The sequence below is a fragment of the Symphalangus syndactylus genome, chromosome 11 (genome assembly GCF_028878055.3).
Source record: "Symphalangus syndactylus isolate Jambi chromosome 11, NHGRI_mSymSyn1-v2.1_pri, whole genome shotgun sequence".
NCBI classification, from domain to species: Eukaryota; Metazoa; Chordata; class Mammalia; order Primates; family Hylobatidae; genus Symphalangus; species Symphalangus syndactylus.
The window spans coordinates 130,775,863-130,803,336 of record NC_072433.2 but is presented as its reverse complement, the minus strand read 5'-3'; the positions used below and the strand labels follow the sequence as shown (position 1 = coordinate 130,803,336).

The 27,474-nt window shown below is 54.9% G+C and overlaps 1 protein-coding gene across 3 annotated transcripts in view; it reads right to left on the bottom strand.

The window, feature by feature from the left end:
- Positions 1-27,474, bottom strand: part of GSE1 (Gse1 coiled-coil protein) — a 500,278-nt gene that overhangs the window by 302,189 nt on the left and 170,615 nt on the right. For all 3 annotated transcript variants that reach the window (XM_055299775.2, XM_055299774.2, XM_055299777.2), the window contains exon 2: positions 6,128-6,308. In XM_055299775.2, coding sequence (XP_055155750.1) covers positions 6,128-6,308 — 181 coding nt within the window. The remainder of the gene's footprint in view (positions 1-6,127; positions 6,309-27,474) is intronic.

Here is a 27,474-nt window from a genome sequence, read left to right as displayed (position 1 = left end):
CCCTCCTTCCTCTGCTGTGTGTGGATGCTGGGATCAGCCCAGCCCTGGGAACAGAGAGAGAAACCCCATGGGAAGAGCCAGGAGGAGGCAGACACACCACAGGCTCTGACACCCATGTGTAGCGAACACAAGTCCAGTCCTGGTTGGCCAGGGTTGGAGGTAAGGCCTGGCCCAGTGGTTCCGCAAAGCCTGGAGCAAGTGCTGCTGAGAACAGGGAATCTCTGGGTGGAGGCAGAGCAGACAGCTACTGGGACAGAAGGAACCCATAGACCGCCCCAAAGGGGCAATCAACCCCAGCATCCCTGTCAAGCAAGGCAACACCCCAGCACGGCAGGTGAGAAAGGGAGGAGGCCCTGGAACATGGCCATAAGCAGAGAGTCAATCTTGACCTGGTCTTCTGCAACCCCACCCCAAACTCAGCGGTGGGGTCTGTGGCAACTACTATCTCTATTAATAATGATATCCAGAGGGTGCGGTGGCTCATGCCTCTAATCCCAACACTTTGGGAGACCAAGGCAGGTGGATTTCCTGAGTTCAGGAGTTTGAAACCACCCTAGACAACATGGTGAAACCCCATCTCTATTAAAATACAAAAAAATTAGCCAGGCATGGTGGAGTGCCCCTGTAATCCCAGCTACTCGGGAGGCTGAGGTGGGAGAATTGCTTGAGCCTGGGAGGCGGAGTTTGCAGAGAGCCAAGATCATCCCACTGCACTCCAGCTTGGGTGACAGAGTGAGACCTCATCTCAAAAAAAAAAAAAAAAAAAAGATATCAATAACTACTTCAGAAACTGTTTCACAGCTCAGGAAGGATACCTAGGGCCCATGTGGCACTACTCCGGGGCCACCACTGATGTGCAACACGGCAGGCCCAATGGCCATGCAGAAAGCACATTCACAGAGACCACAGTAAGAATGGTGCCTCCTGGAGTTGTGCAGTGTGCAACCTGCACAGCCTTGCATGGCAGCCCTCAGTGCCTTCTCAGTGTTCATCCAATGTCACTGACACCACGCTACCAGAAGGATTTTATTTTTATCATGCCTATTCAGTAGTCAGAGCAGCTGAGCCCAGGGAAGGTCCTAAACCTTGAGAAGGCTCCATGGCCGGGAAGTAGTAACGCTAGGACTTGGAAACTTGGACCTGAGTCCAAGCCCCTCCTTCCTATCACCAACCAGTGCAGCTGCTCTCCCAAGGTGGCTGCGGACAACACAAAGATAATTGTTCTAGGGAAGCCTGTTCCCATCCACTGGTGATAAATTAGGAGTGTCCTCTCAATAGATTTTATACTGCATGCGATGGCACATGAGAAATGGGTCTTCATTTGACTAAAGGCCAAAGAGTATTGGAAACAGATGAGCTCGACTGCTTGCCCACCCCACGAGGGAAGGAAATCCATCACAAGGTTTCGGTTGCACCCTTCTCCCGGCAGCTGGAGATGCCTGGTCAGTCCATTTGGGCCTTGCCTGCCAGAGGAATCCCAGCCCCGAGGGTCTCCATGGCCTTCACAGGAGGGCAGAGTCCCCAGCCCTGGAGCTGTGCTCCCCACAGCCAGCAAGTGGCCACCTCCTAGACGGCCACCTCAAATGCAACACCTGGGAACCAAAGCTGCCCACATGATGAAAGCCTGGCCAGCCACCGGGAGCCCTTGCCCGGGAGTGGCCCCACTCCGGACACGGCGGTAGCCCCATCCGACCATAGTGACGCAAGTCTGATAAGCTCTGTGGTCTGGCCTGGGAGTCTGGGACAGCAGAGAACACAGTGTTACCAAAACTCATCATCGCCTTCCACAACACACACAACCCCCGCCTCTGGGGGAGACCAAGGCAGCTGATGGCCACGTGCCTCCCCGGGGGACTCGGCCCAGGGCCCTTTCCTCGGCAAGGCTCCTCCTGTACCTGCTTCCTTTCCCTGGCAAAAGCTGCTGTCCCCACGTACAAGGCATTTCCAGGGAAGTGGGGGTCAGAAATGCACTGCCCTGGGTGGTTACATTTCCACCACCTGCCCTGGGCACCCCCACTGCTGGGAAAGGCCCCTGCCCCAGCCAGTGCCAGGGTGGAACCACCATGGCAGGGGGACAGAGAGACAGGGAGGGCAGAGAGGGCTCAGTGCCCCTGAGGCCGTGGCCTGGAAAGAGGGAGACAGGGCTGTGGTGGGGATAGGCATCTGAGATGTGTGTCCTGTGTGTGTGTGTCTGTGTGTTTGTGTGTGTGGGGTCTGTGCCTGTCTCTGTGTGTCTCTGCCCACGTGTGTGTCGGTGTGCTTGTGTGTTGGGGGGGGTCTGTGCCTGTCTCTGTGTGTCTCTGCCCACGTGTGTGTCGGTGTGCTTGTGTGTTGGGGGGGGTCTGTGCCTGTCTCTGTGTGTCTCTGCCCCTGTGTGTGTCGGTGTGTTTGTGTGTGTGGGGTCTGTGCCTGTCTCTGTGTGTCTCTGCCCACGTGTGTGTCGGTGTGCTTGTGTGTGGGGGGGTCTGTGCCTGTCTCTGTGTGTCTCTGCCCACGTGTGTGTCGGTGTGCTTGTGTGTGGGGGGGTCTGTGCCTGTCTCTGTGTGTCTCTGCCCACGTGTGTGTCGGTGTGCTTGTGTGTGGGGGGGTCTGTGCCTGTCTCTGTGTGTCTCTGCCCCTGTGTGTCTCTGTGTGTTTGTGTGTGAGGGGTCTGTGCCTGCGTCTGTGTGTCTCTGCCCCTGTGTAGGTCTGTGTGTTTGTGGGGGTACTCTATGTATCCATATGTGTATTGCATATGTGTATGTGAGTCTGTGCTTGTATCCACCTGTGTGAGGATGTTTGGCTTCTGTGTGTGTGGCTATGTGTGGTATGTTTGCAGTGCAGATAGGGTCTGTGTCTGTCTGCATGTGGCCCTATGCTTGTGAGTCTGTGTATCCACGTGCATATAGTGTGCTTGGGAAAAATCTATGCCGGGGTGTGTGTCACGGGTTTCTGTGTGTGTATCTGTGTGTGTGCTAGGTCTGCCCATGTGTCTGCATATGTGTGCGTGTGTGTGACCTATGCGTGCACCCGTGCCTATGCCGTGTCTGTGGGCTATGTCTCTGAGTGCCTGCTTTCGTCTCTGTGTTTGCGTGTGTGTACTGTGTCTGTGTCTGTCTCGTGCGTCTGCGTGTCTGGACGTGCCCCCTCCCCCTGCACCCGCCCCGCCACCCAGCTGGCAGTGCACAGCTGGGCCCAGGAGACAGCGCCCGCCCGCCTGCCGGATGAGAGGTGGCAGGTGTGTAATAAACCATTAGTCACTGTCACGTTTCTGAGCAGCAGTGGCTGCCCAGGCGGGGCCTGACTGCGGCACATGCTCCTGGTGGGTCTCTGGCTGGGTAGCTGCCCGGACTTGGCTACAGCCTGACAGGGAGCAGCTGGCAGACGCAGGTTCGTGCCCCAGCCCTGCCCCACCTGCCCCCACCCGGCCGCAGGGCAGGGGCTCCTGGCTTGCCAGGTCAGACCTTGTTGCAGGGACACTCACACAGGTACCCCACAACCTCTGCACCCTTCTTGGCACCCCCAGACTCTCAGGCCCCCGCCCCCAACGTCCCCCGCTAGTAGGCAGTGAGTTGCAGCAAAGACCTGCTGATGAGACAAGGTTCTTTCCAGGGACCTGGTGGCCACTGGGACCAGGGACTCAGGAGTGACCAGCCCCATCCCCAAAAGTCTCCAAAAAGGGCTCCTTTTGGAAATGTCACTCTGAAAACTCCTGAATTGATTATTTAAAACCTTTTTTTTAATTAAAAAATTTTTTTTCTGAGATGGAGTCTTGCTCTGTTGCCTAGGCTGGGGTGTGGTGGTACAATCATGGCTCACTGCAGCCTCAACCTCCTGGAATCAAGTGATCCTCCCACCTCAGCCACCCGAGTAGCTGGGACCACAGGTGCGTGCCACCATGTCCAGCTAATTTTTGTATTTTTTGTAGAGACAGAGTTTTGCCTGAGGGTTGCCCAGGCTTGTCTCGAACTCCTCAGCCTCCCAGCACTCAGGGAAGCAGCCTGGTGTGCCGAGGGTGAATTCGGTGCGGGAGCCAGACTTCGGGGTTCAAGCCCCATCCCCCTCGCTCACTACTGTGTGAGTGGAGGCAGATTGCTCAGCCTCTCTGGCCTGCAGGACACTGTTTCACTGATGGAGGAGGATATGTGTCCCGACATGAGTGGGAAAAAGGCAGACTTGGGTCTTCGTCGGTGCCCAGCCCTCTTCAAGCATCTTACAAGCATCAGCTCACGTGGCTGCCACGAAACCTCTACCAACACCTACTATTATGGTTCCCTCTTACAGACGTGAGGACAGAGGCTCAGGATGACTCATTCATTTGCCAAAGGTCCCTCAGATAAGAAGTGGGTGGGCCTGCCCCCCAAACCACAGCCAAACTCCACCTAAGAGTCCGTCTGGGCCTTGTTCTGCTCCGGAGAACTCTGGTTTCCTGGGGCCTCTCCTGGGGCAGGGCTCTGCCTAAAGCTGTGGGAGAGAAACGGTGAGAACCAGGCAAGCTGCCTCCTCCTTGGAGCCCTCCACTGACCCGTGAGCCGCCAGGCCCAGGAGGACGCATCGCCAAACAGGGGCACCCGGCCTGCCCTAGGCACAGGGGAACACTGGTGTCCCCCTCTGCCTGAGCCTCCGCTGGGGATGTCCTGAGTGACAGGTGGGTATGGACCCAGCCTGAGCTGCCACCCAGAGCTGAGCATCAGAAATCACAAATCATAACTCCCTGGCCCCAGCCGGCACCCTGAACACTGAGGGTGCCACAAACACGCTCGGGTCCTGGCTGAGTTAGTCCCCACACCTGCCCCATGAGCCAGGCGCTCCCTTTAGCTTGCTTCCCGTTTCACAAATGAGGAAACTGAGGCACGGAGCAGGGAAACTCACTTGTCCAAGGCTGTTAGCCATTACTCCCCAGCAATGGCCTGGCCTTTGCGATCAGAAACTCTGATTAGCTGGCTCAAGGCAACGGCAGAGCAGGTCCTCAGACAAGGTGGGGGCAGTAGGCCCTGCCTGGCCTGCTTTGTGGCCTGACCACCCTGACCTCAACCGCCAGTGTCTGGAAGCCCTTCAGAGGGGTCAGCGTCCCTAAAGCCCCTGGCCAGCCCCTTCCCTTCCCCAGAGCCTACCACACAAAGGGAAAGAGGTCAGTATTGGGGTTGTCCTGCAGATGGAGGTCCCATATCAAAGTCCAGGGCTTGGGGGATGGGCCAGCTGTCCCTGGGCCCCCAGCAGTCCCTTGTCTGTCCATCTCCTCCCCGGCTCGGCCCAATAACATGGGGTGCTTTGGACCCACTGCCCTCACTGTGGTTGGCACCAGGGATGGGCTGGGCTGGGGGGTCCCAAGTCTCCCATGCTGTGGGGGCAGTGATGGGGGCAGGACAGAGCCTTGCCCACAGCCCTCTGGAGGGTCTTGCTGAGAACCTATGGCCTAAGGGGTGGCTTCAGGACGAGGCCGTAAAAATGCATCACGGGGGTCACCACATGTCCAAGCCCAGCCAAAGGGTCTGATCTGGCCCAGGCCCCAAGGCCCAGCAGCCAAAGCCTCAGGGGTCCACACACGGCGATTAACCAAGGAGGGCACAGCCTCGCCTGGCCTCAGGGAAGCACCATGCAGAAGCCCTCAGGAGGTGTCTGAGGATGGCTCGGGGTGGGGGTGTTGTCCACAGCGTGTCTGTGGCTGGCAGGAGTGGGAGGGGGAAGACGGCGGTGCCATCTCCCTGCAGAGAGCAGCCTGGTTCCCCGTGGTCCAGCCCAAGAGAACCGCACACGTGCACCTGGGACACAGTGCGTTGACATCTGAGAAAACCAAGAAACAACCCCCTCTGGGCTCAAGAATATCCATGACATCATTTTTTTTAAATGAATGAATGAAGACAACAGGGTGTATAGGTAAATAAATAAACAAAGGCAGCGCAGGAGCCCAGCAGGCGAGAGTATCGAGAACCAGGGATGTTGATGAAACCACGATTTTGGAACCCTAAGGAGTATGGAAGAGAAAATCCAAACTCCAGTAAGGGAGACCCAGCACCCAGTCTCTCCTCTAGGACATCGAGGACACGAGGCAGAACTGTATCTGAACTCGACTCTGGGAGCCCCATCCCTGCTGGGACAACCGCATCCCAGCCCAGTACCCAGAGATACAAAAAGAGCTGGCGTCTACCTGCACCGGTAAGGTCTGGTCCGTCCTCCTCCCGGCTGCTCTGCAGACACTGTGCTGGCCTCAGCTCCTGTGCCATCCTGGCGCCTCTGGGCAGGGTCTCCGTGGGGGCGCCTGGCCGGGGCTCGGACTCCCGGGTGGGAGGGTGGGTGGCTGTAGATGCTTCCAGAGATCCACAAACAGCCTGAAAGGAAAAGAGGTAGACACGGTGGGCCTGGGCCACGCCTGCAGGGGATGATGCATGAAGGGACTCTCTGGCCGTAGGTCCCATTCCTCCCCGACGATGGCCTGGCCTTGGTGATCAGGAACTGAGACTGGCTGGCTCAGGGCAACAGCAGAGCATGTCCTCAGTAAGGCTGGTGCCAGTGTCTTCCTTTCCCAGCAAGCCCAGCCTAGGGGACACCAGGCTGGACCCCTGCTGCTGGGGTCCCACCCACACAGCCCCATCTTCTTGGCTGTCCAAAACTGGAGCTTCTGGAGCCCTCGCGGCAGCTGGCCAGCACTGCACGGAGCCCAGAAGCATCTAAGAGGGAGCCTGAGGCTGAGCCCAAAGGTCCAGCCTTGTCCTGTCCCCTGGCGGTGGTGGGGACAAGGTTTATTCTGTGGTCCTTGCCCAGAGACCCCCTGGGGCCTGGCACTTGGCTCAGAGAGCTGGGCAAACCATCTCAGCCGCACCCTGCAAATCAGGGAAAGGCCCTCATCCGAGTGCCCCCGGGGGATGCTCTCTTCCAGACTGGGCCACCGGGCACCTGGTGCGATCCGGAGCTGTTATTACCAGCCAGGGAGCAGCAGGCAGGCCCCTCACCTCTCTGAGCAACTGGAGTGCCTTGATTACAACATGACAAAATGGATACAGGGCCAGGCACGATGGCTCCTGCCTGTAAACCCAGCACTTTGGGAGGCTGAGGCAGGAGGACGGCTTGAGCCTAAGAACTCCAGACCAGCCTGGGCAACATAGGGAGACGCCATCTTTACAAAAACAAATAAATAAATTTAAAAAATGGACACAGGAAGGCTGTGATTGTGATGTCTTGATTTATTGCAGGAGAACAGGTGGGATGGCACCTGGTTTGGTGCACGTCCTGGTGGTGACCAGCTCTACGCCACAAGCTGGCCAGTCTCCCCTGTGGCTTACTAACACAGATATTTCTTCTAGGTCCCTGCATCAAGGGGTGTCAAAGGGAGCACAGAAGTGGTGGGACCCCCCTGGGACCTGGCAACACTGGCCACTGACCACTCACAGCTGTGTCCCTCCCTGAGTGCTGCTCCCTGCCAAGGGAACCGACCCGCGCGAGGGCCAGGACTGCAAGGGTGCAGCCCCGGGCCTCAGGGCACTTTTGCAGGAATTGCAAAACGTGCCTCTCCATCCTTAGTGCACCTGGGCTCACTGGTCCCGAGGGGAGCAAGAACTACCACGACGACGACGATGATAGGGATGCTGATGGTGACGACGCCAATTGCCCGTTACTAAGGGCCTACCTGTCCCTAGCTCTGCATGGAACTTGGAATAACTACCAGTTATAACTATACGGATGAACGTGGCTAATCTTCAGTCCACACTGCAGGGGGGTCATCCTATGCCCACAGCCCTCACTTTTTGGTAATCTTTATTTTTTATTTTATTTTGAGATGGAGTCTCGCTCTGTCACCCAGGCTGAAGTTCAGTGATGTGATCTCAGCTCACTGTAACCTCCACCTCCTGTGTTCAAGTGATTCCCCTGCCTCAGCCTCCCGAGTAGCTGGGATTACAGGTGCCCGCCATTCTGCCCGGCTAATTGTGGTTTTTTTTGTTTGTTTTTTTTTTTTAGTAGAGATGGGGTTTCACTATGTTGGCGAGACTGGTTTCGAACTCCTGACCTCAAGTGATCCGCCCGCTTCTGCCTCCCAAAGCGCTGGGATTATAGGTGTGAGCCACCGCGTCTGGCCACTTTACTGTAATCTTTAAAATCGTCATAAAATATACCGAACACAAAATTTACCATTCTGACCACTTCCAAGTGTGCACTGAGTACATTCCCAATGTTGTGCTACCATTACCACCATCCATTTCTAGAACTTTCTCATCATCCCACACAGCAACTTTGTCCCCATTAAAAGGCTCCCTGCTCCCCACCCTCAGCCCTGGCTGTTGGCATCTGCTCTCTGTCTTGGTGACCGGTTGCTGTAGTTGGCCCATCCTCTTTCCAGGAAGGGTTGGTAGGAGCCCGGGGTCACAGGCAAGGTCAGCCCAGGCCAGGGGCTTCAGGGGCCTGGGTGTGGGAGGCTCAGCCATCCGGTGAGGTGGTGAGCTAAGCCCCAGCTTGAACAACCAAGTGTGCTACCAGGCCTCTGTCGTGGGGGTTGGTGACCCTCTACTTCCCAATGATGAGCTCCAGGGACAGCAGGGTTGTGGAAAAGCAACTTTCTGTTGATCGGTTTTTTTTTTCTTTTAGGGATTAGTGCTATAAAACCCAAGTGCCTAAGTGAGATGGATGGTTCAGAACTCCTCGGGAAGGCACAGGCTCCACCAGCCCTGCATGCGAGGGACGTATAAATTTACCGTTTGTTTCCGAGAATGCTTTAATTTATGGGATCCATATGGTGACACTGGCCAGACCACAGCCCCCACAAATCCCACAGGCATGCCGGCGGCTTAGGCTGGAGCCAGGGGGCGGCGGCGCCTCGGGCCAGCACACTTTATTCATTCATCCACTCACTCAGGGCCCAGGGTAAGCCCATCAGGATGGCAGGTACCCTGGGGCCTGTACCAAGGTGGTTCCCACCCTGGGGCCTGAGCTACTCCTGCAGCCTTGCCCTGAGTCATCTCAGGAAATGCTGCAGGGTGATGCTAAAGAGAAGAAGGCTTGGGGCTACTGTGTCCATGATGGGGCATGGACAGCAGCTCCAGCCAGCCCCAGAGGCTCCTGCTGCTAGGGAGGGCTTATGGGGCAGCACCCCGTCATGCTGGGCCGCATCTGCATTCAAGCCCCCAGGGGATGGGCTGGAGCGGTGCAGGGGAGGGCTGTGCCATGCCCCAGTCTCGACCCCTGCCCACCTCCTGGTCCCTCCTGGAGCCAGGTGGCCAGGGTTCTGCTGGAGGGAGAAGCTGAGAGGCCCCTTCTGGGGTGGAGATGGCCCCCAGAAGCGGGACTGTGAGTGTAAGGAAAGAAGGCAGCCAACATGGCTGTGGTGAGGCTCACCCTCCACTCAACTTAGCACCGGAAGAAAAGAGAAAACAACCCTTTTTACTGAGCACCTACTATGTGCCAGGCACTGATCTAGGGCTTTATCTGATTAGCATAGTTAATCATGCCAACAAGGCATGGAGGCAGGAAGATATGAACTGAGTGATCTGAGCTCACACAATAACTGGAGGGATACGGATTTGACCTGAAGCAGTTGTCTGTAACCTCAGACAGCTTACAAAGCAACTGGGGGACACAGCTTTTCAGTAGAGAACAGAAGATGGCAAGAGGGAATACCACTGGGGGAGATGGGAGCACAGAGGACAAGTACTGTAGGAGTTTGAGAAGGGAAGGGGTCCCCAAGGTCGGAGGAAATCCGCACGGGCTTCCTGGAGCAGCTGGAATGTGAAGTGGGCCTTCAAGAGGAGCAGGATTTGAAAGGGAGTGGGAACAGGAGGGACAGCATTCCAGGTGTGGGAGGCACCTGCACAAGGCGCCAGAGGCAGGAACGCACACGAGATTGTTCAACAGACACGGAGCCGACTGGGCAGCGGACTTCCTGCAAAGGCACCTTGGACGGGCTCCTGCTCTTCCTCAAGGGGCTCGTGGTCTAGGACAGGAGGTTGGAACACACATCCCCGCAGGGGCCAGGAGGGGAAACTCCGCAAGGGCATTGAGTGGATGAGACTGCAGGCAGACAGCCACAGCCCTTCCCAGGGTCAGCAGGTATCACCTTGATGGAATTGAGCCCCACCTTGACAGATCTTCTGATTTTCCAAGAAGAATCTGGGAATCCTCTTTTTAAAAATGTTTTTATTAAGAGACAGGGTCTTGCTGTGTCGCCGCGGCTGGCCTTGAATTCCCGGAGTCTAGTGATCCTCCTGCCTCAGCTTCCCAGGTAGTTGGGACTACAGGTGGATGCTACCGCTTCTGGCTTTGGGAATCCATTTTTTAAAGTTGAACTCTCCTGATGATGAAGTGTCAGCAACTAATCCCTGAAACGTGAAAACACTGTGCAAACCCTCATACGCTTTTGAAGGGAACATAAAATGATGCAGTTGCTTTGCAAAACAGCTGGCAGTCCATCAGATGGTCTAACATAGGGTTACCCTGCAACGCAGCAACTCCACTCCTAGACATATAGCCAACAGAACTGAAAACATCCAGCCATCCACACACAAACTTGTATAGGAAGGTGCATAGAAGCCCTCAGTCCTACAGACAAATGAATACTGACTGCCAACAACCCAAGTGAGTGTGGAGGTGGGTTCTTCCCCAGTTAAGCCCCCAAGTGAGACTGCATCCTGGCCAACAAACCAAGTGAGTGTAGAGGTAGGTTCCTCCCCGGTTGAGCCTCCATGTGAGACTGCGTCCTAGCCAACACCTTGATCTGCAGCCTAGTGAGGCCCACAGCAGAGGGCCCAGTTGAACTGTGTGATAATAAACATGTGTGGTGGTAAGCTGCTAAACGTGTCGCACTTTGTTACACAGCAACAGAGAGCTGATACAGTCCTTAAAGTTCTAGAACAGTGCCTGGCCTGGGTATCAGTGTTCCCTGGCACCACTGTCTGCTGAGCTGTGTGTGTCAGAAACAGAGGAAACCGGGTGCCAGTCCCTCCCCTGGCCTAGCTCTTCCCACTACCATGACTCTTGTTGGGAGTGAAAGGATTTTACCCCCTTTCTTTGTCAGCAGCTGGCCTGGACTCCCAGGGTAGCCTGGTCAATATTAATGGACAGGCAAGGCTGTGGGGCACACAGGGTTTTGTGAATATGGATTATCTCATGCTCGGCACCATCTTGAAGGTGGAGGCAAAAGTTCTCAGCCAGGTAATCAAACAGAGGCAAAGGGCCCCCCTTCCTTATCCTTCTAAGGCCACATCTACGACAGTCCCTAAAAAAGCAGGCCCTGAAACCTGCGTATGTGCTGTGCCTTTTCTCCCAGGGCCAAGAATTCCAAGCCCACAGTGGGTCTGGATTTAAAGTACTATTGTGCCTGGGCCTGCGACGTCATCATCCCCCACTCCCAGGGGGCCCTGGAGAACACGGCATCTCAGAGCAGTTCAAGGGGCTCAAGCAGACCAGGCCTCGGAGGACTGGCCAGGCTGGGAAAATGCCATTGTTTCCTGAATTTCCCTGGACTGCAGCCACCACCTTTAAAGCTTTAGTCAGTTAATGGGGAAGGGTGAAAGGGGGAAATTTAATAGGGTTCTTCCAAATAAATGGGGATTCACAGCCCACCGCTGAATAGCCTAATGAGATCCTGCATTGTTAAGCTTTCTCCAGGGAGCTGGAGTGGTTTCTGCAGAAAGCCGCCTCCTGGTAGACTCAGGGGAGGAGGGTGTGGGGAAGACAGACGCCACATCCCTGCTCCAAAGAAGAAGACTGTGTGTGTGTATGTGCACGCACACGTGTGTGGTCAGTGCCAAGTGTTATTAATTTTATCAGTCCATGAGATCCCTAGGTCTGGGAGCCCCAGTCTATTCAGGTTTTGTTTGTTTTTGTTTTGAGATGGAGTCTCGCTCTCTTGCCCAGGCTGGAGTGCAGTGGTGTAATCTCGGCTCACTGCAACCTTTGCCTCCCGGGTTCAAGCAATTCTCCTGCCTCAGCCTCCCAAGTAGCTGGGACTACAGGTAGCCGCCACCAGGCCCAGCTAATTTTTGTATTTTTAGCAAAGACGGGCTTTCACCATGTTGGCCAGTCTGGTCTCGAACTCCTGACTTCGGGTGATCCGCCTGCCTCGGCCTCCCAAAGTGCTGGGATTATAGGCATGAGCCACTGCGTCCAGCCCCAGGCTATTTTTTAAAATGCTTTATTGAGGCCGGGCGCGGTGGCTCACTCCTGTAATCCCAGCACTTTGGGAGGCCGAGGCGGGCAGATCACGAGGTCAGGAGATCGAGACCATCCTGGCTAACACAGTGAAACCCCATCTCTACTAAAAAATACAAAAAATTAGCCGGGCACACTGGCAGGCGCCTGTAGTCCCACCTAGGCGGGAGGCTAAGGCAGGAGAATGGCGTGAACCCAGGAGGCGGAGCTTGCAGTGAGCCGAGATCACGCCACTGCACTCCAGCCTCGGTGACAGAGCGCGAGACTCCATCTCAAAAAAAAAAAAAAAAAAAGTCCGGGCGCGGTGGCTCACGCTTGTAATCCCAGCACTTTGGGAGGCCGAGGCGGGTGGATCACGAGGTCAGGAGATCAAGACCATGGTGAAACCCCGTCTCTACTAAAAATACAAAAAATTAGCCGGGCATGCTGGCGGGCACCTGTAGTCCCAGCTACTTGGAGAGGCTGAGGCAGGAGAACGGTGTGAACCCGGGAGGCGGAGCTTGCAGTGAGCCAAGATCGCGCCACTGCACTCCAGTCTGGGCGACAGAGCAAGACTCCGTCTCAAAAAAGAAAAAAAAATATGCTTTATTGAGATATAATTCACATACTATACAATTCACCCATTAAAAGTGTATCGTTTGATGGCTTTAATGTACGTATAAGCTGTGTAACTATTACCACCATCCATTTCAGAACATTTTCATCACCTCCAAAAGAAACCCCCATCCCCATGAGCAGCCCCCCTCAACCCCATCCTTCCAAGCCCTGCAATCACTCATTTGCTCTCTGTCTCCGTGGACTGGCCTCTTCTAGACATTTCATACAAATGTCATTTCTGGACATTTCATACAAATCCAGTATGTGGCCTTTTGTGCTGCCTTCTTTTTAAAGTTAGCATCATGTTTTCAGGTTTGTCATGTTGTAGTGTGTAAACCCAGTATTTTGAACAATAAAGGACATTCCAGTTTGAGGACCCACAGCAGCCCAGGGGCTGCTGGACAGAGAATTCCCTTCTCCAGGAGCCTGTTCGGCAGGAACTGGTTGGCTGTTCATGGAGCCAGTTCCCTCTCCCTCCTGGGCATCCAGCCAGATTCCATCTCCCGGCCTGCCCTGTAGCAGGGCACAGCTGGTGCCCCAGGTCCTGGCTAATCTCCCAGCTGGGAGATCTTAGCAGAGTGATTTCACCCCTCCAGACCTTGGTTTCCTTTTCAGTACAATGGGAGTGGCACTTTGGGAGGCCAAGGCAGGCAGATCACTTAAGCCCAGAAGTTCGAGACCAGCCTGGCCAACATGGCAAAACTCTCTATTAAAAATGCAATAATTAGCCGGGCACGGTAGTGGGCGCCTATAATGCCAGCTACTAGGGAGGCTGAGGCAGGAGAATCACTTGAACCCAGGAGGCAGAGGTTGCAGGGGGACAAGATCATTGTGCCACTGCACTGCAGCCTGGGTGACAAAGCAAGAGTCCGTCTCAAAGAACAAATGATAGTGAAAACACAGTGCCTACCTCCAAGAGGAATGACGGAGGAAATTGAACGAACTCTTCTGCTAAGGCACTTGGAACATAGCAGTTTCTCAACAAACTAGTTGATCCCATGAACTAAGAGCAGGAGCATCAGGAACAAGAATCAAAGCATCACGGTGACCCCATGGCCCCTCAAAGCTTGAAGGGCTGTGTGCTGGGGAAGGCTTCTTGGCCTTGGGTGCAGATGGTGGGGGCGGGGCCTGTCCAGCGCCTCTCACACCCTGGCTGCTGGGCAGTTTCGGCTCCAGCTGGCAGGACTGTCTCCTAGCTGCTGGCCTGGAGCCCCATGACAGTCTAGGGTCCCTGAAGTCACAGGGGCAGGATGCTCTGAACAGCTAAATGTCAGGAGAACAGGGCTCACCCACTTTTCCTCACCAGCCTGAATCATCTCTTCCTTCCAAGCAAGCTCCAGGTGCACCCCAGGAAGCTGGTGCTGTTGATATTGAGTAAAATACACGTATGCCTGAGTCCAAGCTGCCACTCACCTGCTGGGGTGACTAGGAGAAACCAAGCGAGCCACAACTGCTCTGGCTCTCAGCTGATGTCTCCGGGAAGTGCTAGTAACACCTGCCTTACTTGTCCCGAGTACCTACTATGTGCCAGGTGCCAGCTGAGCACCTGCGGCAGCCCATTTAATCATCCCGCAACCCCACCTGAATTCTCAGAGGCTCAGAAGTCAAGTCAGCTGCCGAACATCACCCAGCTGGTCACAGTGAGAGCTGAGAATGCAGGCCAGCCTATGTCCTCTGTTAAGTACCTGGTCCCCGCACAGTGTCCAGGGCACAGCAGGTGCTCAGTAAACACTGGCAGAGCCTGGTTCCGCACCCCCGTGCCTAGCGGCTGTACAGCAAACCAGGCCGTGCTCTGGGGCAAGTAGGTTTGTGCTGCTGGTGAATGGCAGAGAGGGGAGGTTTGCTGACGGGCTGAGGCTGATTTATGTCAAGAGCAAAGCAGGGAAGATGAGACAAGGAACACAACCACAGGAGGGGGAAGAGACGCCACCATCCTGACAGCACAAAAGAACGCAGCGTCGCCTCCTCTTCGCCCCGAGGAAAAATCAAGCACAGGCACGAAGCCAAGTGCAGGGGGAAAGACGGTCCCTTCCCCAGGGTGCTGGCAGGGTGTGTGCATTGGCTAGGGAGGGCGGCGGGCACAGGAGCACCTCCCGCGCTGGCCAGAGGCCCCTGCCCCTGCTGGGGACACTCAGGTTGCAGCACCAGTGCCGTTGTCTGCCAGGGAGGGAGAGAAGGGAACATGGACAGGCCAGCCTTGCCACGGGAGCCCGCTTCTCCCGCTGTCCTGACCCACTGTGGCCCTGCACCAAAGCCTACCTATGAAGACATTCTGCTCAACCTGCCCTGATGGGATTTCTTGTTCTGTGCTGCAAGCTAGTGTGTCAGAAGCCAAAAACAGTATTTTACGCCCCTTAATTCCCTGTAATAGCTCCATAATGGCAAGCAGAGGCTCCAAATACCACAATAAAGGGAATGATAAGGCTTCGGGTCAGAGGGAGATTGGAGATGCCGAATGCAGAGTCCCTGATAAGCAGACAACTAAAGGGTTATTAAATGTGCGCTGGCGACCGGGTGTAATTGGAAAGTTATTAGATATGGAATACACACAGCACCCGGCAAATGAGTAATCAGGGACTAATTAAGCACACGCCACACGGCAGATCGCGCGGGAGAGGCTGGTGGCTGCCACATCTGTGACTGCAATTAGGGCCGCTCCGGCTGCAGCGCTCCCGGCTGGGGTTGGGGAGCGGCAGGGCGGTGGGGGTTGGCTGTCTCGGGCAGGGCGCCGCAGCTGGAGGGTCAGGATCAGACTGTCCCCCATCTCTCGGGGGCTGGAGGGAGGGAGGACAACAGAAGCTCAGTTAGACACATGGTCCAGGGCTTGAAAAAATAAAAAGGCAGTTCTGTCCCAGGCTTCAAGTTTGGCCAGGTGACGGCTGGCTGCAGCTGCCCAAGTCTCCTGGACAATCCACGAAACACATGCACAAAAGTACCACCCAGAGCCAGGCAGGCCAGGCAAGAATGACCAACCCATTCTATAGATGGGAAAACTGAGGCTGAGCAGACAGAAAGTGGGCAGAGGTCGCCCAGCTGGATCCTCTTCCAGCAGGCACAGAGCACCTTGCCCTGGATGTCTGGGTTAGGGAAAGAAGCCTGCATTTCATGGATGGGCAGTGAACCAGATCAAGTGGAGAAAGGAGCCAGATGCACCTGGGTGACCAAGAAAGAGCTGGGACCTGGGTGGGAGTGAAGGTAATCTAGGGAATGCCTCTCTGTATCATGTCCCTGGCCTCAGCTTCCTCTTCCGTAAAGGTGGAGCTGAGAGTCCCACCCATAGCTCTAAACTGGATGGGTTGATGGACTGAATGGACAGATGGATAGGCAGTGGACAGATGGATGGATGGATGGATGGATGAGCAGTGGATGGACGGATAGATGGAGAGGCAGGTGGGTGGATGATGGATGGATGGATGATGGACAGGTGGATGGATGATGGATGGGTGGACAGATAATGGACAGATAGATGAATAGTGAATGGGTGGATGGATGAAGGATGGATGGTGGACAGGTAGGTGGCCTGGCCAAACTTGAAGCCTGGAGCAGAACCGCCTTTTTATTTTTTCGAGCCCTGGACCATGCGTCCTGGACCATGAGGCAGCTGTGCATTCCAACTTAGCACAAGAAGTCCATGAGTGCATTTGCTACATAAAGAGCAGAAGAAAGAAGGGGACCCCACTCCGCCCGCCACAAAGAAAAGCTTGTCATTGGAAGACAAGAAAGTCCCTGGTTCAAGGCCTTGAGGGCTGCTGGGGCTGAAGAATCTGGGTTCAGTTGACACTGGGGTTGTCCACAAACCCAGGAGCTGCTGTCTGTCCCTGACCAGGTGGAACAGAGGGTCCTAGAGCGGAAGCTTGTGGCAAAGATGGCTTTTGCAATGCCCGCAGCCACTACGTCCACGACATCTACTGAGGGCCAGGCCTGAGCTTGTCCCTGCAGATGCTGACCCATTTAAGCCTTAAACAACTCAGTGAGGCAGAAACTGCATGTCCCAGTATATGGATGAGGTCACTGGGGACAGAATGATTGGCGCACTTGCTGTGTCTGATCCCACTGTGGGATGGGCGGGTGGGGCACGGGTCTTTCCAGGAGGGTCACTAGAAAGCGGGGATCCATCCATGTTGACGAAACTGAGAGCCTCAGGACACACTCAGGCTCAGAGGCAGCTGATGGTCCCTCGAAAGGCTGGCACAGGGCAGGAGCTCACTGCTTGCCGAGGCAACAGCGCCTCCTCATGGCTGTCAGGCAACAGGGCGCTTGGGTGCTGCTGGGGAATCCAGCCGGGCCAGGGTGAGAGGCCAGCGCCCCCAGATGTGGATGCCCTGAGACCTTGGCATCAGCCCAAGAACCTCCTCCTAGGGGCTGGCAGTGGGAGCTAGGCTGAGCTCAGACCAGCTCACCACTGACATCCTGTCTCTCCCAGGAACCCCCTCCCAGCCCCAGCGGTACCCCCCCCAACCCCCAGCCTGCCCCATACCTGCTCATCTCCTGCCTCCAAGGGTGAGAGCCTCCAGCTAGACCTGGGTGTACAGCCCTGCCAGCCACAGCTCTCCAACACCACCGAGCAGCAGCCTTCCTGAAACACCACACTTATCCCACCAACCCCTTACCAAAGTTCTGACCCTGTCACGTGACATTTAAGAGCCACGCTATTTGGTTCAGCTCAGCTTTGCATCCACATTTCTGTCACGCCCTCATATCCACCCATCCAGCCAGCCACCCACCCATCATCCATCCATCCACCATCCACCCACCTGTCCACCATCCACCCACCTGTTCACCATCCACACACCTGTCCACCATCAATCTACCTGTCCATCACCCATCCACCTGCCCATCATCCATCCATCCATCCACCATCTACCACTCATCCATCTACCTGTCCATCCATCCATCCATCCACCATCCACCCACCTGCCCACCATCCACTCACCTGTCCACCATCTAACCACTCATCCACCATCCATCTATCCGTCAATCACCCATCCATCCACCCATCATCCATCCATTCATCATCCATCTACCACTTATCCATCTACCTGTCCATCATCCATCCATCCATCCATCCATCCATCATCCACCCACCTGCACACCATCATTCCACTCGCCCACCATCCATCTGCCTGTCCATCACCCATCCACCCACCCATCACCCACCCATCCATCATCCATCCACCACTCATCCATTCATCCATCATCAATCCATCCATCATCCACCCACCTGCCCACCATCATTCCACTCGTCCACCATCCATCTACCTGTCCATCATCCATCCACCCACCCATCATCCACCCACCACTCATCTATTTACCTGTCCATCATCCACCCATCCATCATCCATCCATCCATCATCCACCCACCTGCCCACCATCCATCCACTCACCCACCATCCATCTACCTCTCCCTCACCCATCTACCCACCCATCATCCATCCATCTATCATCCATCCACAACTCATCTATTCGTCCATCATCCGTCCACCCATCCATCATCCATCCATCCATCATCCATCCATCCATCATCCACCCACCTGCCCACCATCCATCCACTCATCCACCATCCATCTACCTGTCCATCACCCATCTACCTGCCCATCATCCATCCATCCATCATCCATCCACCCATCCACTATTCATCCGTCCATCATCTATCCACCCATCCATCATCCATCCATCCATCATCCATCCACCTGCCCCTCCATCTATCCATCCATCTACCCATCCATCCATCCATTCATCCAATTGTCCATCTGTCCACTGCCTGTCCCTCTGTCCATGCATCTATCCATCCACCCATCCATCTGTCCATTCATCGACTTCTCCATGTGTCCACTGTCTATCTGTCCATCCAGTCATCTATCCACCCATCCACACATCCACTGTTCATCCACTTATCCACCTGTCCATTTGCTCATCATCCATCCATCCATTCATCCAGTAAACGTTTATTGAGTACCACCTATGCGCTAGGCTCTGTGCCTAGGATGTAGCAGCAAGAAAAACAGCTAAAAATCCCTGCTGACATTCTGGCTGGGGAGACACACAGTATTTTAACATGAGTATGAAGAAACAAAGTGTTGATCTGTCCATCAGTAGGAAGTGCCATAAAGACAAACAGCAGAAGAACAGGGTGGAGAGAAGGGCGGGTGGGTGGAGAAAGTAATGGATGGGTGGGCAATGGTAGAGATATCATTTTCCATAGGCTGGCCACACTGAGAAGAGGATGTTTGTGAAAAGACCTGAAGGAAACGAGGACACTAGCCACGGAGATATCTGGGGAAGAGTGTTCCTGGAACAAGGAACAGCAAGCGCAATGGCCCAGAGGCAGCAGCCCATTTGCAAAACTTTTCTTAAAGGGCCAGATGGTATTTTTGGCTTTGTGGGCTGAATGGTCTCTGTCAAAACCATTGAGCTTTGCCACTGCAGCACCCAAGCAGACTCGGAGAATACCTAAATGAACATATGTGGCTATTCCAATAAAACTTTATTTATGGACACTAAAATTTGAATTTCATACACTTTTTATCTGTGGTGAAATACTGTTCTTCCTTTGGGTTTTGTTTTTGGCAACCATTTAAAAACGTGAAAGCCTTTCTTAGCTCACGGGCCATCCAAAAACAGGCCGCCAGCTGGACTTGGCCCGCAGGCCCCTGTTCTAGAAGCAGAGAGGAGACCTGGGGTTTAGGAGGGGGTGGGAGGTGGGGCACAGTGCACACCGACTCCTAAACACAGGGAAATTTCTTGTAGGCAAAATCTATCAGGGAGGGGGGCCTGTGGGAGGGGGCGGCTGAGTCTTGACAGAAGAGGCGAACCTGGGAGCCATGGTGAGGGCAGAGCAGAGCTGGCTACAGCAGCACCCACAGGTCACCTGCATCTGCCTGAAGGCGGCAGATGGCTGGTTCTGAAGCACACGTGGCACCAGCCAGCTTGTCTACACCACCGGCTCCTCCCCTCCCTTCTCTCTCCAGCCTGGGAAGCTGCATCCTGCTGGGGCTGAGGGCACAGACTCAGCCTTGCCTGCTTCAAACTCCAGCACCACCTGATGAGTTGTGTGCCTGCAGGCAAGTGGCTCTACCTCTCTGGGCCTTGGCTACCCCATCTGTGAAATGGAAACAGTGACAGTGCCAGCCTCCTGGGGCAGCCGCAAGGGCCAATGAGTCTGTGTTGTGAAGCTCTGGGACAGGGCCTGGCCCCACAAGGGCAGTGCAGGATAAACAGGGAGCAGGCCTGCACTTCACACACGCTCCTGGTGCCCATCAAATGTGCCCAGCGCATCTGCCCTCTACACATTTGTCCCATCGCAGCTTCTCAGGAGGGCAGCTCTCAGCCCCGAAACAAGGGCTGCTGTCGTCCTGGGAGCTTCAGGCAGCCAGCCAAGGAGGCTCCCCGGGCAGGGCCCTGCTTGGCCCAGGGTTCCGGGCAAAAGCAACGCCTGAGCTGCTCACAAACCTTGCCAACTGCCTAGGAGTCCCCTCCCATCACAAAATGCCCCCTGCCTTTCTCCCAAAAATGTTCTCTGCCTCCTCCTCAGCCAGGGAACGTACCCTTTCCCCTGGGCACTATCCCCAGCTCCCCTCCCCTAGCAGAGCTGGCTGCATCCCAGCCCATGTCCATTAGTGCCACATCCCAATGCCAGAGATTTGGGCTGCAGATCTGCACCCCCAGACCATCAGCCCCCTGTGAACAGCACTCTCAGGCCCTGGCAAGGCGTCCTCAGCACAGCCGCTGGAGGAGACATATCTGAGTAATGCAAGGAGCCATGTTCCTGGGGGAATGCTGTTTCAGGAGCAGGGAATGGCCAGTGCGAAGGCCCTGAGATGGGAGTGTGCCTGGTTGCAATTGAGGAAGAGCAAGGAGCAGGTGGCAGGGGAGGAGCTAGGGAAGCAATGGGTCCCATTTGGAGGTCCCCACAGGTCCCTGGGAGGACTCTGGATCTCATTCGCAGTGAGAAGGGAGCCTGCTGGATGTTCTGAGCTAAAGAGACGTCATTTTGATTTTTGCCTTTTTAAAATTTCAACTTTTTTTGAGTCAGGATCTCACTTGTTGCCCAGGCTGGAGTGCAGTGGTGTGATTACAGCTCACTGCAGCCTCAACCTCCTGGGCTGAAGCGATCCTCCCACTTCAGCCTCCTGAGTAGCTGGGTCTACAGGCGTGCACCACCATATGCCCTGCTAATTATTTTTTGTAGAGATGGGGTCTGGCTATGTTGTCCAAGCTCATCTCGAACTCCTGGCTTAAAGTGATCTTCCTGCTTCAACCTCCCAAAATTCTAGGATTACAGGTGTGAGCCACTGGGCCGGGCAAACTTTTTAAGCTGAGATACCTGCAGATTTGTTTGCAACTGTAAGCAGTAATGGAGCCATCCCCGACACCCTTCACACAGCCGCCAAGGGCAACCCCTTGCTCACTGCAGTACCCGCCACAAGCACGAATTGATAACCACTAATCTGCTCTCCATTCTAGAACTCGGTCACCTCAAGCACGTAACGGAAATGGAATCACACAGTGCTCGGTCCTTTGAGGCTGGCCTTCCCATTCAGTGCAGTCCCCTGGAGATGCACCCAGGTTGCCCTGTGCACCCATGCTTTGTTTCTTTTCATTGCTGAGTAGCGTGCCGTGGTGTGGACGCGCCATGCTTTGTTGAACTGCTTGCTGATTTCGGGTTTAACAGGATCAAGAAGCACCTTCCTCCCTGAGAGGATGAGGGAGGCATATCCAGCAGCTCAGCTGCTCCCTCTGCGCCCCCAGGCCTTCTCCACATCCGCTGCTCCCCAGTCCCTGCTGCCCACCACCGCCTCCTATCTTCAGAGCCTGTGCCCGGCTTTCTCTGCTGGCCCCCCTTTTCAGCGGCACCCCCTCTTCATGCACAAATTGCTTGGAGAGGGGTACAATTTGTGCATGGAGAGCGGGTGCTGCTGAAAAGGGGGAACCAGCAGGGATGCCCCATTTGCTGGGCACCTGTGGAGCACACTGCTCCCCTCACCCTACCATCGCCTCCTCTGATGTCCCCGGCTGGGAAGGCCAGCGGCTATGAGCAGCTAATCCTTAGGGTGTGCTCCCTGTTTATACGTGGCTCAGAGATGTTTAACAGCCTGCCAAACGTCAGACAGCCTGAAGATGACAGACTCTCGCCCTGGTGTGCCTTGAACCTCACAGAGACAGATCCTTGTCACATGTGCTCTGAGAAGGAGGAATTCACCCAGCAGGTCTCCCAAAAGGATCTGAGAGTAGGGGCTGGTGGGGCCGCTGAGGCCCACGCCCTGGGCTCTCAGCTCGAGCGTGGGCCACCGCAGGTGAGCGTGACACAAGGGCTGAAGGAAGAGAGCCGCCTCACCCAGGGCAGTCAGTTTCTCAAGCGCCGACAGGGCATTAGCTAAAGTGATCACTAGACTATTAATTTCTTCCCCAGCCCCTGCCAAGGGTATTACAGTGAAATACGGCAGCTTCGCTATAGGGAAATTCTTCAGGGTGACAAACATAAAAATAGCTCTAATTGAAGTTGATAGAAATTATACCCTTTAAAAATACACGTCCGGCTGCACTGGCTACAATGTGAGTTAACGCCAGGGCAGGGTTTCTGTCACGGGATCATGGAAACACAGTGACAGCCACAGCAAACAGTCTCAGGAGATGTCACTTCTGCTTGGTGGGCCCCAAGATGTCAAGGAGGTGGCAGTGACGGGCTGGAGGGCTGGCCACTGGGCCCTGCAGACACAATCTCACCTGCTCACCCGGAAGTCCCTGTGGAGGGACGGCAGGCAGCCCAGGGATAGAGAGACCACCTGCCGGTCTCTATTCCACTGCCGAGAGACCGAGGGTATGTCCTGGGCATCTGAAAGGCCCAGGGACTGAGGCCCTTGGTTCATTAGCAGGCAAGGCTAGGATCCAACCCCAGCTATCACCACGAGGCCTTACTCCCTAAAGCCTGATGCCCATCTGAAACTCACACATTAAAAAATGTAAATAACAGGCCAGGTGAAGTGGTTCACACGTGCAATCCCAGTGCTTTGGGAGGCCAGGGCAGGAGGATTGCTTAGGGCCGGGAGTTTGAGACCAGCCTGGGCAACATAGCAACATCCTATTTCTACAAAAATTTTATTTATTTTTATTTAGAGGCAGAGTTTCACTCAGTCACCCAGGCTGGAGTGCAGTGGTGTGATCTCTGCTTACTGCACCTCTGCCTCGCGGGTTCAAGTAATTATTCCGGCTCAGCCTCCCGTATAGCTGGGATTACAGGCGACTGCCACCAAGCCCGGCTAATTTTTGTATTTGTAGTAGAGACGGGGTTTCATCATGTTGGCCAGGCTGGTCTCAAACTCCTAACCTCAAGTGATCCACCCAACTTGGCCTTCCAAAGTACTGGGATTATGGTCGTAAGCCACTACGCCTGGCCTCTACAAAAATTTTAAAAATTAGCTCGGCATGGTGGCACACACCTGTGATCCCAGCTAATTAGGAGACTGAGGCAGGAGGATCACTTGAGGCCAGGAGGTCAAGGCTGCAGTGAGCTGAGATCCACTGCACTCCAACCTGAAGACAGAACGACACCCTGTTTACTTAAAAAAAGTAAACAACAGAGGCCCTAGAGAGCTTAGAAAAATTTGCACGTTCTTGCACGCAGTGATGAATTGACTTTCAGCAGTCAGGAAGGTTTCAATTCAGTGGATGGAAGAATAATAAGTATAATGGCAATAAAATAATAATCAACACAGGTGCAGCATCTGCTCTGTGCTCTGCTCTGTTTTAAATACTTTCCACCTATTTTAATTCACTTAATCCTCGCCACAGCCCGTGAGGTAGACACGGCCATTATCATCATCATTTTCCAGATGAGGAAACTCGTGCAGAGGCTCAGAGAGGTTGCATAACCTCCTAGACTGGGGGCCAGGGCAGAGCCGGGAGTGGAGCAGCTCGGGGCTCCAGCCCACCCTCGCACCGTTCCACCCTCCCAGCCACCTGCAGAGCCTGTCAGCCTGACATGTGGGAGAAACCCCTTGACCTGCTGACCTGCAGGAAGTGCCTCTGTTCATTCTTAAACCCAAGCTAGGAACGCACCACGCACAATGGTATCAGGAGCTGGTCCCGAACAGCTCACGTGAAGATGTTTTTTCTTTGTTTTTGGGACAGGGTCTTGCTCTGTCACCCAGGCTGGAGTACAGTGACGCAATCTTGGCTCACTGCAACCTCCTCCTCCCAGGTTCAAGCGATTCTCCTGCCTCAGCCTCCCGAGTATCTGGGATTACAGGTGTGTACCGCCACATCCAGCTAATTTTTTGTATTTTTAGTAGAGATGAGGTTTCACCATGTTGGCCAGGATGGTTTTGAACTCCTCACCTCAAGTGATCCTCCTGCCTCGGTCTCCCAAAGTGCTTGGATTACAGGCATGAGCCACCATACCCGCCTTTGTTTTTGAGACAGGGTCTCATTCTGTCACCCAGACTGGAGTGCAGTGGTGCAATCACCACTCACTGCAGCCTCGAACTTGTGGGCTCAAGTGATCCTCCTGTCTCAGCCTCCCAGGTAACTGGAACCACAGGCACACGCCACCATGCCCAGCTAATTTTTTCTACCTTTTGTATAGACGGGGTCTCACCATGTTGCCCAGGCTGGTCTGAACTCCTGAGCCCAGCCTTGCGTGATGATTCTTAAGTGACTTGTACCATCTGTTTCCATTCTGGACACACCTTTATCGACTGAGATTCAGAAATGCACCTAAAACCCACTGTCTAAGCTCAAAGCTGTGCTGAGAGAGGTGGGGACCAGGGGACATAAAACAAGCCTGTTAGTGCATTTTAAACTATTTATCTGGCCCCTGCCCTGGGCCAAGCACCATTCCTGGCACTGAGGACTTGGCAGTGAGTAAGACAGGGAAAGATCCGGCTTCTGTGAAGCTGACATTTCAGGTTAAAGGAAGACAGACGATGTATATCCACTCCTTCTGGTTCCACAGGCAAACACGAAAGTCACCAAAAATGAAAATGCAGACGCTGTCTCCTGGCGTAAAGACACAATTCAAGAGTCTACGACTCTCACCAGCAAAGGATTAAGAGTCATTTTTTTAAAGAGAAGAAAAACGGAAAGATTAAAAAGAACCGCCCCACCCCCACCCTGCGCCCGCCGCCTCTCTCTGCCCCCCTCCCCCTCCGCACATCCACGGAAAGAAATCTAATAATGGGAGAACATTGAGAAGACAGCAATTTTAGTGCCTTTTCACTGCCGCCTTCCCTGAAAAGATCTGAAGGGAATAATTGACTGAAGTGAGTCCCAGTTGGGGTGGAAAGGGGAAAAGGAAACATGGGAAATAAAAGGCAGAAGCTTCCAGAAAGGGCGCAGCACACAGGCAGAGTCATGCCAGGGCCTCGTCAGCGCCGCGGCCATTTGTCCGGAGAAATCACGGCTGGAGCAAGCACAGCCCTGGGTCCAGGCAAAGACAAATGTGCCCCTTCCACAGGAGGAAAAGGACGTCCCGGCTGGAAATCCCGTGTCAGCCAGCTTCGCATCCACGCCCAGGTGGACTCTAGAACAGATCACTGGGAAAATCAATTTGCAATCACGTAAAATAGCCACGAGAATTACTACGGGCCTGGCTACTGGCCTGGCTGGTGGAGAGGGAAATCACACCAGACCTAGTGACCTCCCTCCCTTCCAGGTGACAGCACCGGTTCAGGGGTAGAAAGCAGGGTTGGGGGCATCCACCTGCCCATGACAGTCACAGCGGTGGGGGGTGGTAACATGCCCAGCTGCGACTCCACCCAAACACCCGCCCCAATGCCAAAACCGACAATGCTCACAGGATGAGATGCCCCGTGATTCTGCCTGCCATGTGCCAGGCTGAGCTCTGCAGACACGCGCTCATTCCATCCTCAGCAGTATCACGAGAGCAAGGCCACTGGCAGCAGCGCCTGTCCAGCACAGCTTGCCCTGCTTCACGCACTGACTCGGTTACTGCAGGCTGTGTGGCCACGGGGAAGTGACTAAACCTCTCTGGGCCCCAGCTTCCTCATCTGCAAAATGGTCACATTGACAGTACCTACTACCTACCTCACAGGGAGAAAAAAGTGACTCGAGATGGGCGTATTTAGACTACTACCGGGCCTTTAGGAGCCGCTGGATAAAACCTAGCTGATTTTATTTCCCCTGATGGTAACCCCTTAATTATTTAATGTCATTTAAATTCTTTAGCCACCACATGTGCCATGCAATGCTCAAGCACTTTGCAAATCTTACTTGCCTGATCCTCCAAACATGCCCATGACATAGGTTCTATCATTATACGCCCATTTGATGGAGGTGGAGACTGAGGCAGGGAGGGGTAAGTCAGCTGCCTCAGGTCACACACAGCCAGCTCTGCACACAGATGCTGTCATCCTCCGCCTGCACTGTTAACTTCAGGGCACATCTACCACTCAGAACAGCCAGGAAGGTTAGGAGGGCACTCAGGGTGGCCCCATCGCAGGAAGGAGGTTCACCAGCTGAACGCACCCAGAGGTGAAGGCAAGATACGGAAAAAGCCGCATCTGGAGATGCTGAGGGGGAAGATCTGCCGGTGCAGAGATGAGAAAGGAGGATGAAGCAAACGACGCCCAGGCAGCCTGCCCCGCCCTGCCATGGGCAGCCCAGGCTCAGGGCTCCAGGGAAGAACAGGACAGGCGGTCAGCAAGTGGGTGCCCCAATGCAGCCAGAGCCCCTCGTGCTCATCTGGGGCAGCAGGGAAACTGCACATGGATGATCTGCATCCATTCTCCAGATCTTTATTCCGACCCTGGGTTTGCTTTCAGTCACTACGAAAAGCAACAACAGCCACCAGTACCCAAGGAGGTGGAGGTGCGGAGCAGGACGAGCAGGGCCACCACCCACAGGCCCAGCACAGGGAAGGCGCGGCCTCTGTGTGTTCATTCTCTTGATCCAGAGGTGAGGGAGAGCCCAGGGGTGTTCCCAGCACCCTCAAAGCTCGGAGGTGGGAAGAACCTGAAAGGTCACCTGCTCCATAGTCTCAACTCCAGGCTAGGTCCTGCCTGAGACCAATACGGAGGCTTTGGCCAGTGGTTTTCAGAAAGAAAATCAAACGGAATGACAACAGTGACTGCGCCGCATGCAGTGAAAACTGCAGAGGCCTGACGCTTCCGTTTCAGACGCCGGGTGTGGCAGCATTGCTGAGACCTGGACAACCAGGACTCCTGCCCTGGGCCCTGTGCTGACAGGAGCCCAGCCCTAACCCACACTCAGGGGCCTCTGAAGGCAAGGAGATATGCAGCCAAGGGGACCGGCCCCCAGCCCATCCCTGCGCCAGGTCCCCGGTTTCCTGCTTGAAAGTCCTGAGCCCACGTGCAGGGCCTCCCCCAAGGCCTGTCCTCCCGAGGGGGCTGTGCGGCCGGTGAGCCCACCCCTAGGCCCAAAGGGTAGCATGAGCTTTGAGGAGCAGGCTGGGGTGCCCATAGGCGTGGCCTGGTGTGATGCGGGACACAGTGGCGGGTGAGAAGAGACGGCAACAGCAGGAGCTTCTGTCTGCACTCTGTCACCAGCCCCTCGATGCTGGGGGCAGACCCGGGGTGTGTGCGTATGTGTGAGTGTGCATCAAGCGCACTGCAAATGTGCCTGTGGATACATGCACTGTGTGTACATGTCTGTGAGTGTATGTGCCCGTGTATACGTGTGCCTATGTGTATACAAGCATGTGTGCATGTCAGTGTGTGCATTTGCGTGGGCATGTGTGTACATGAACGTGTGTGCCTGTGTGAGCATGTGTATGTGTGAACGTGTGAA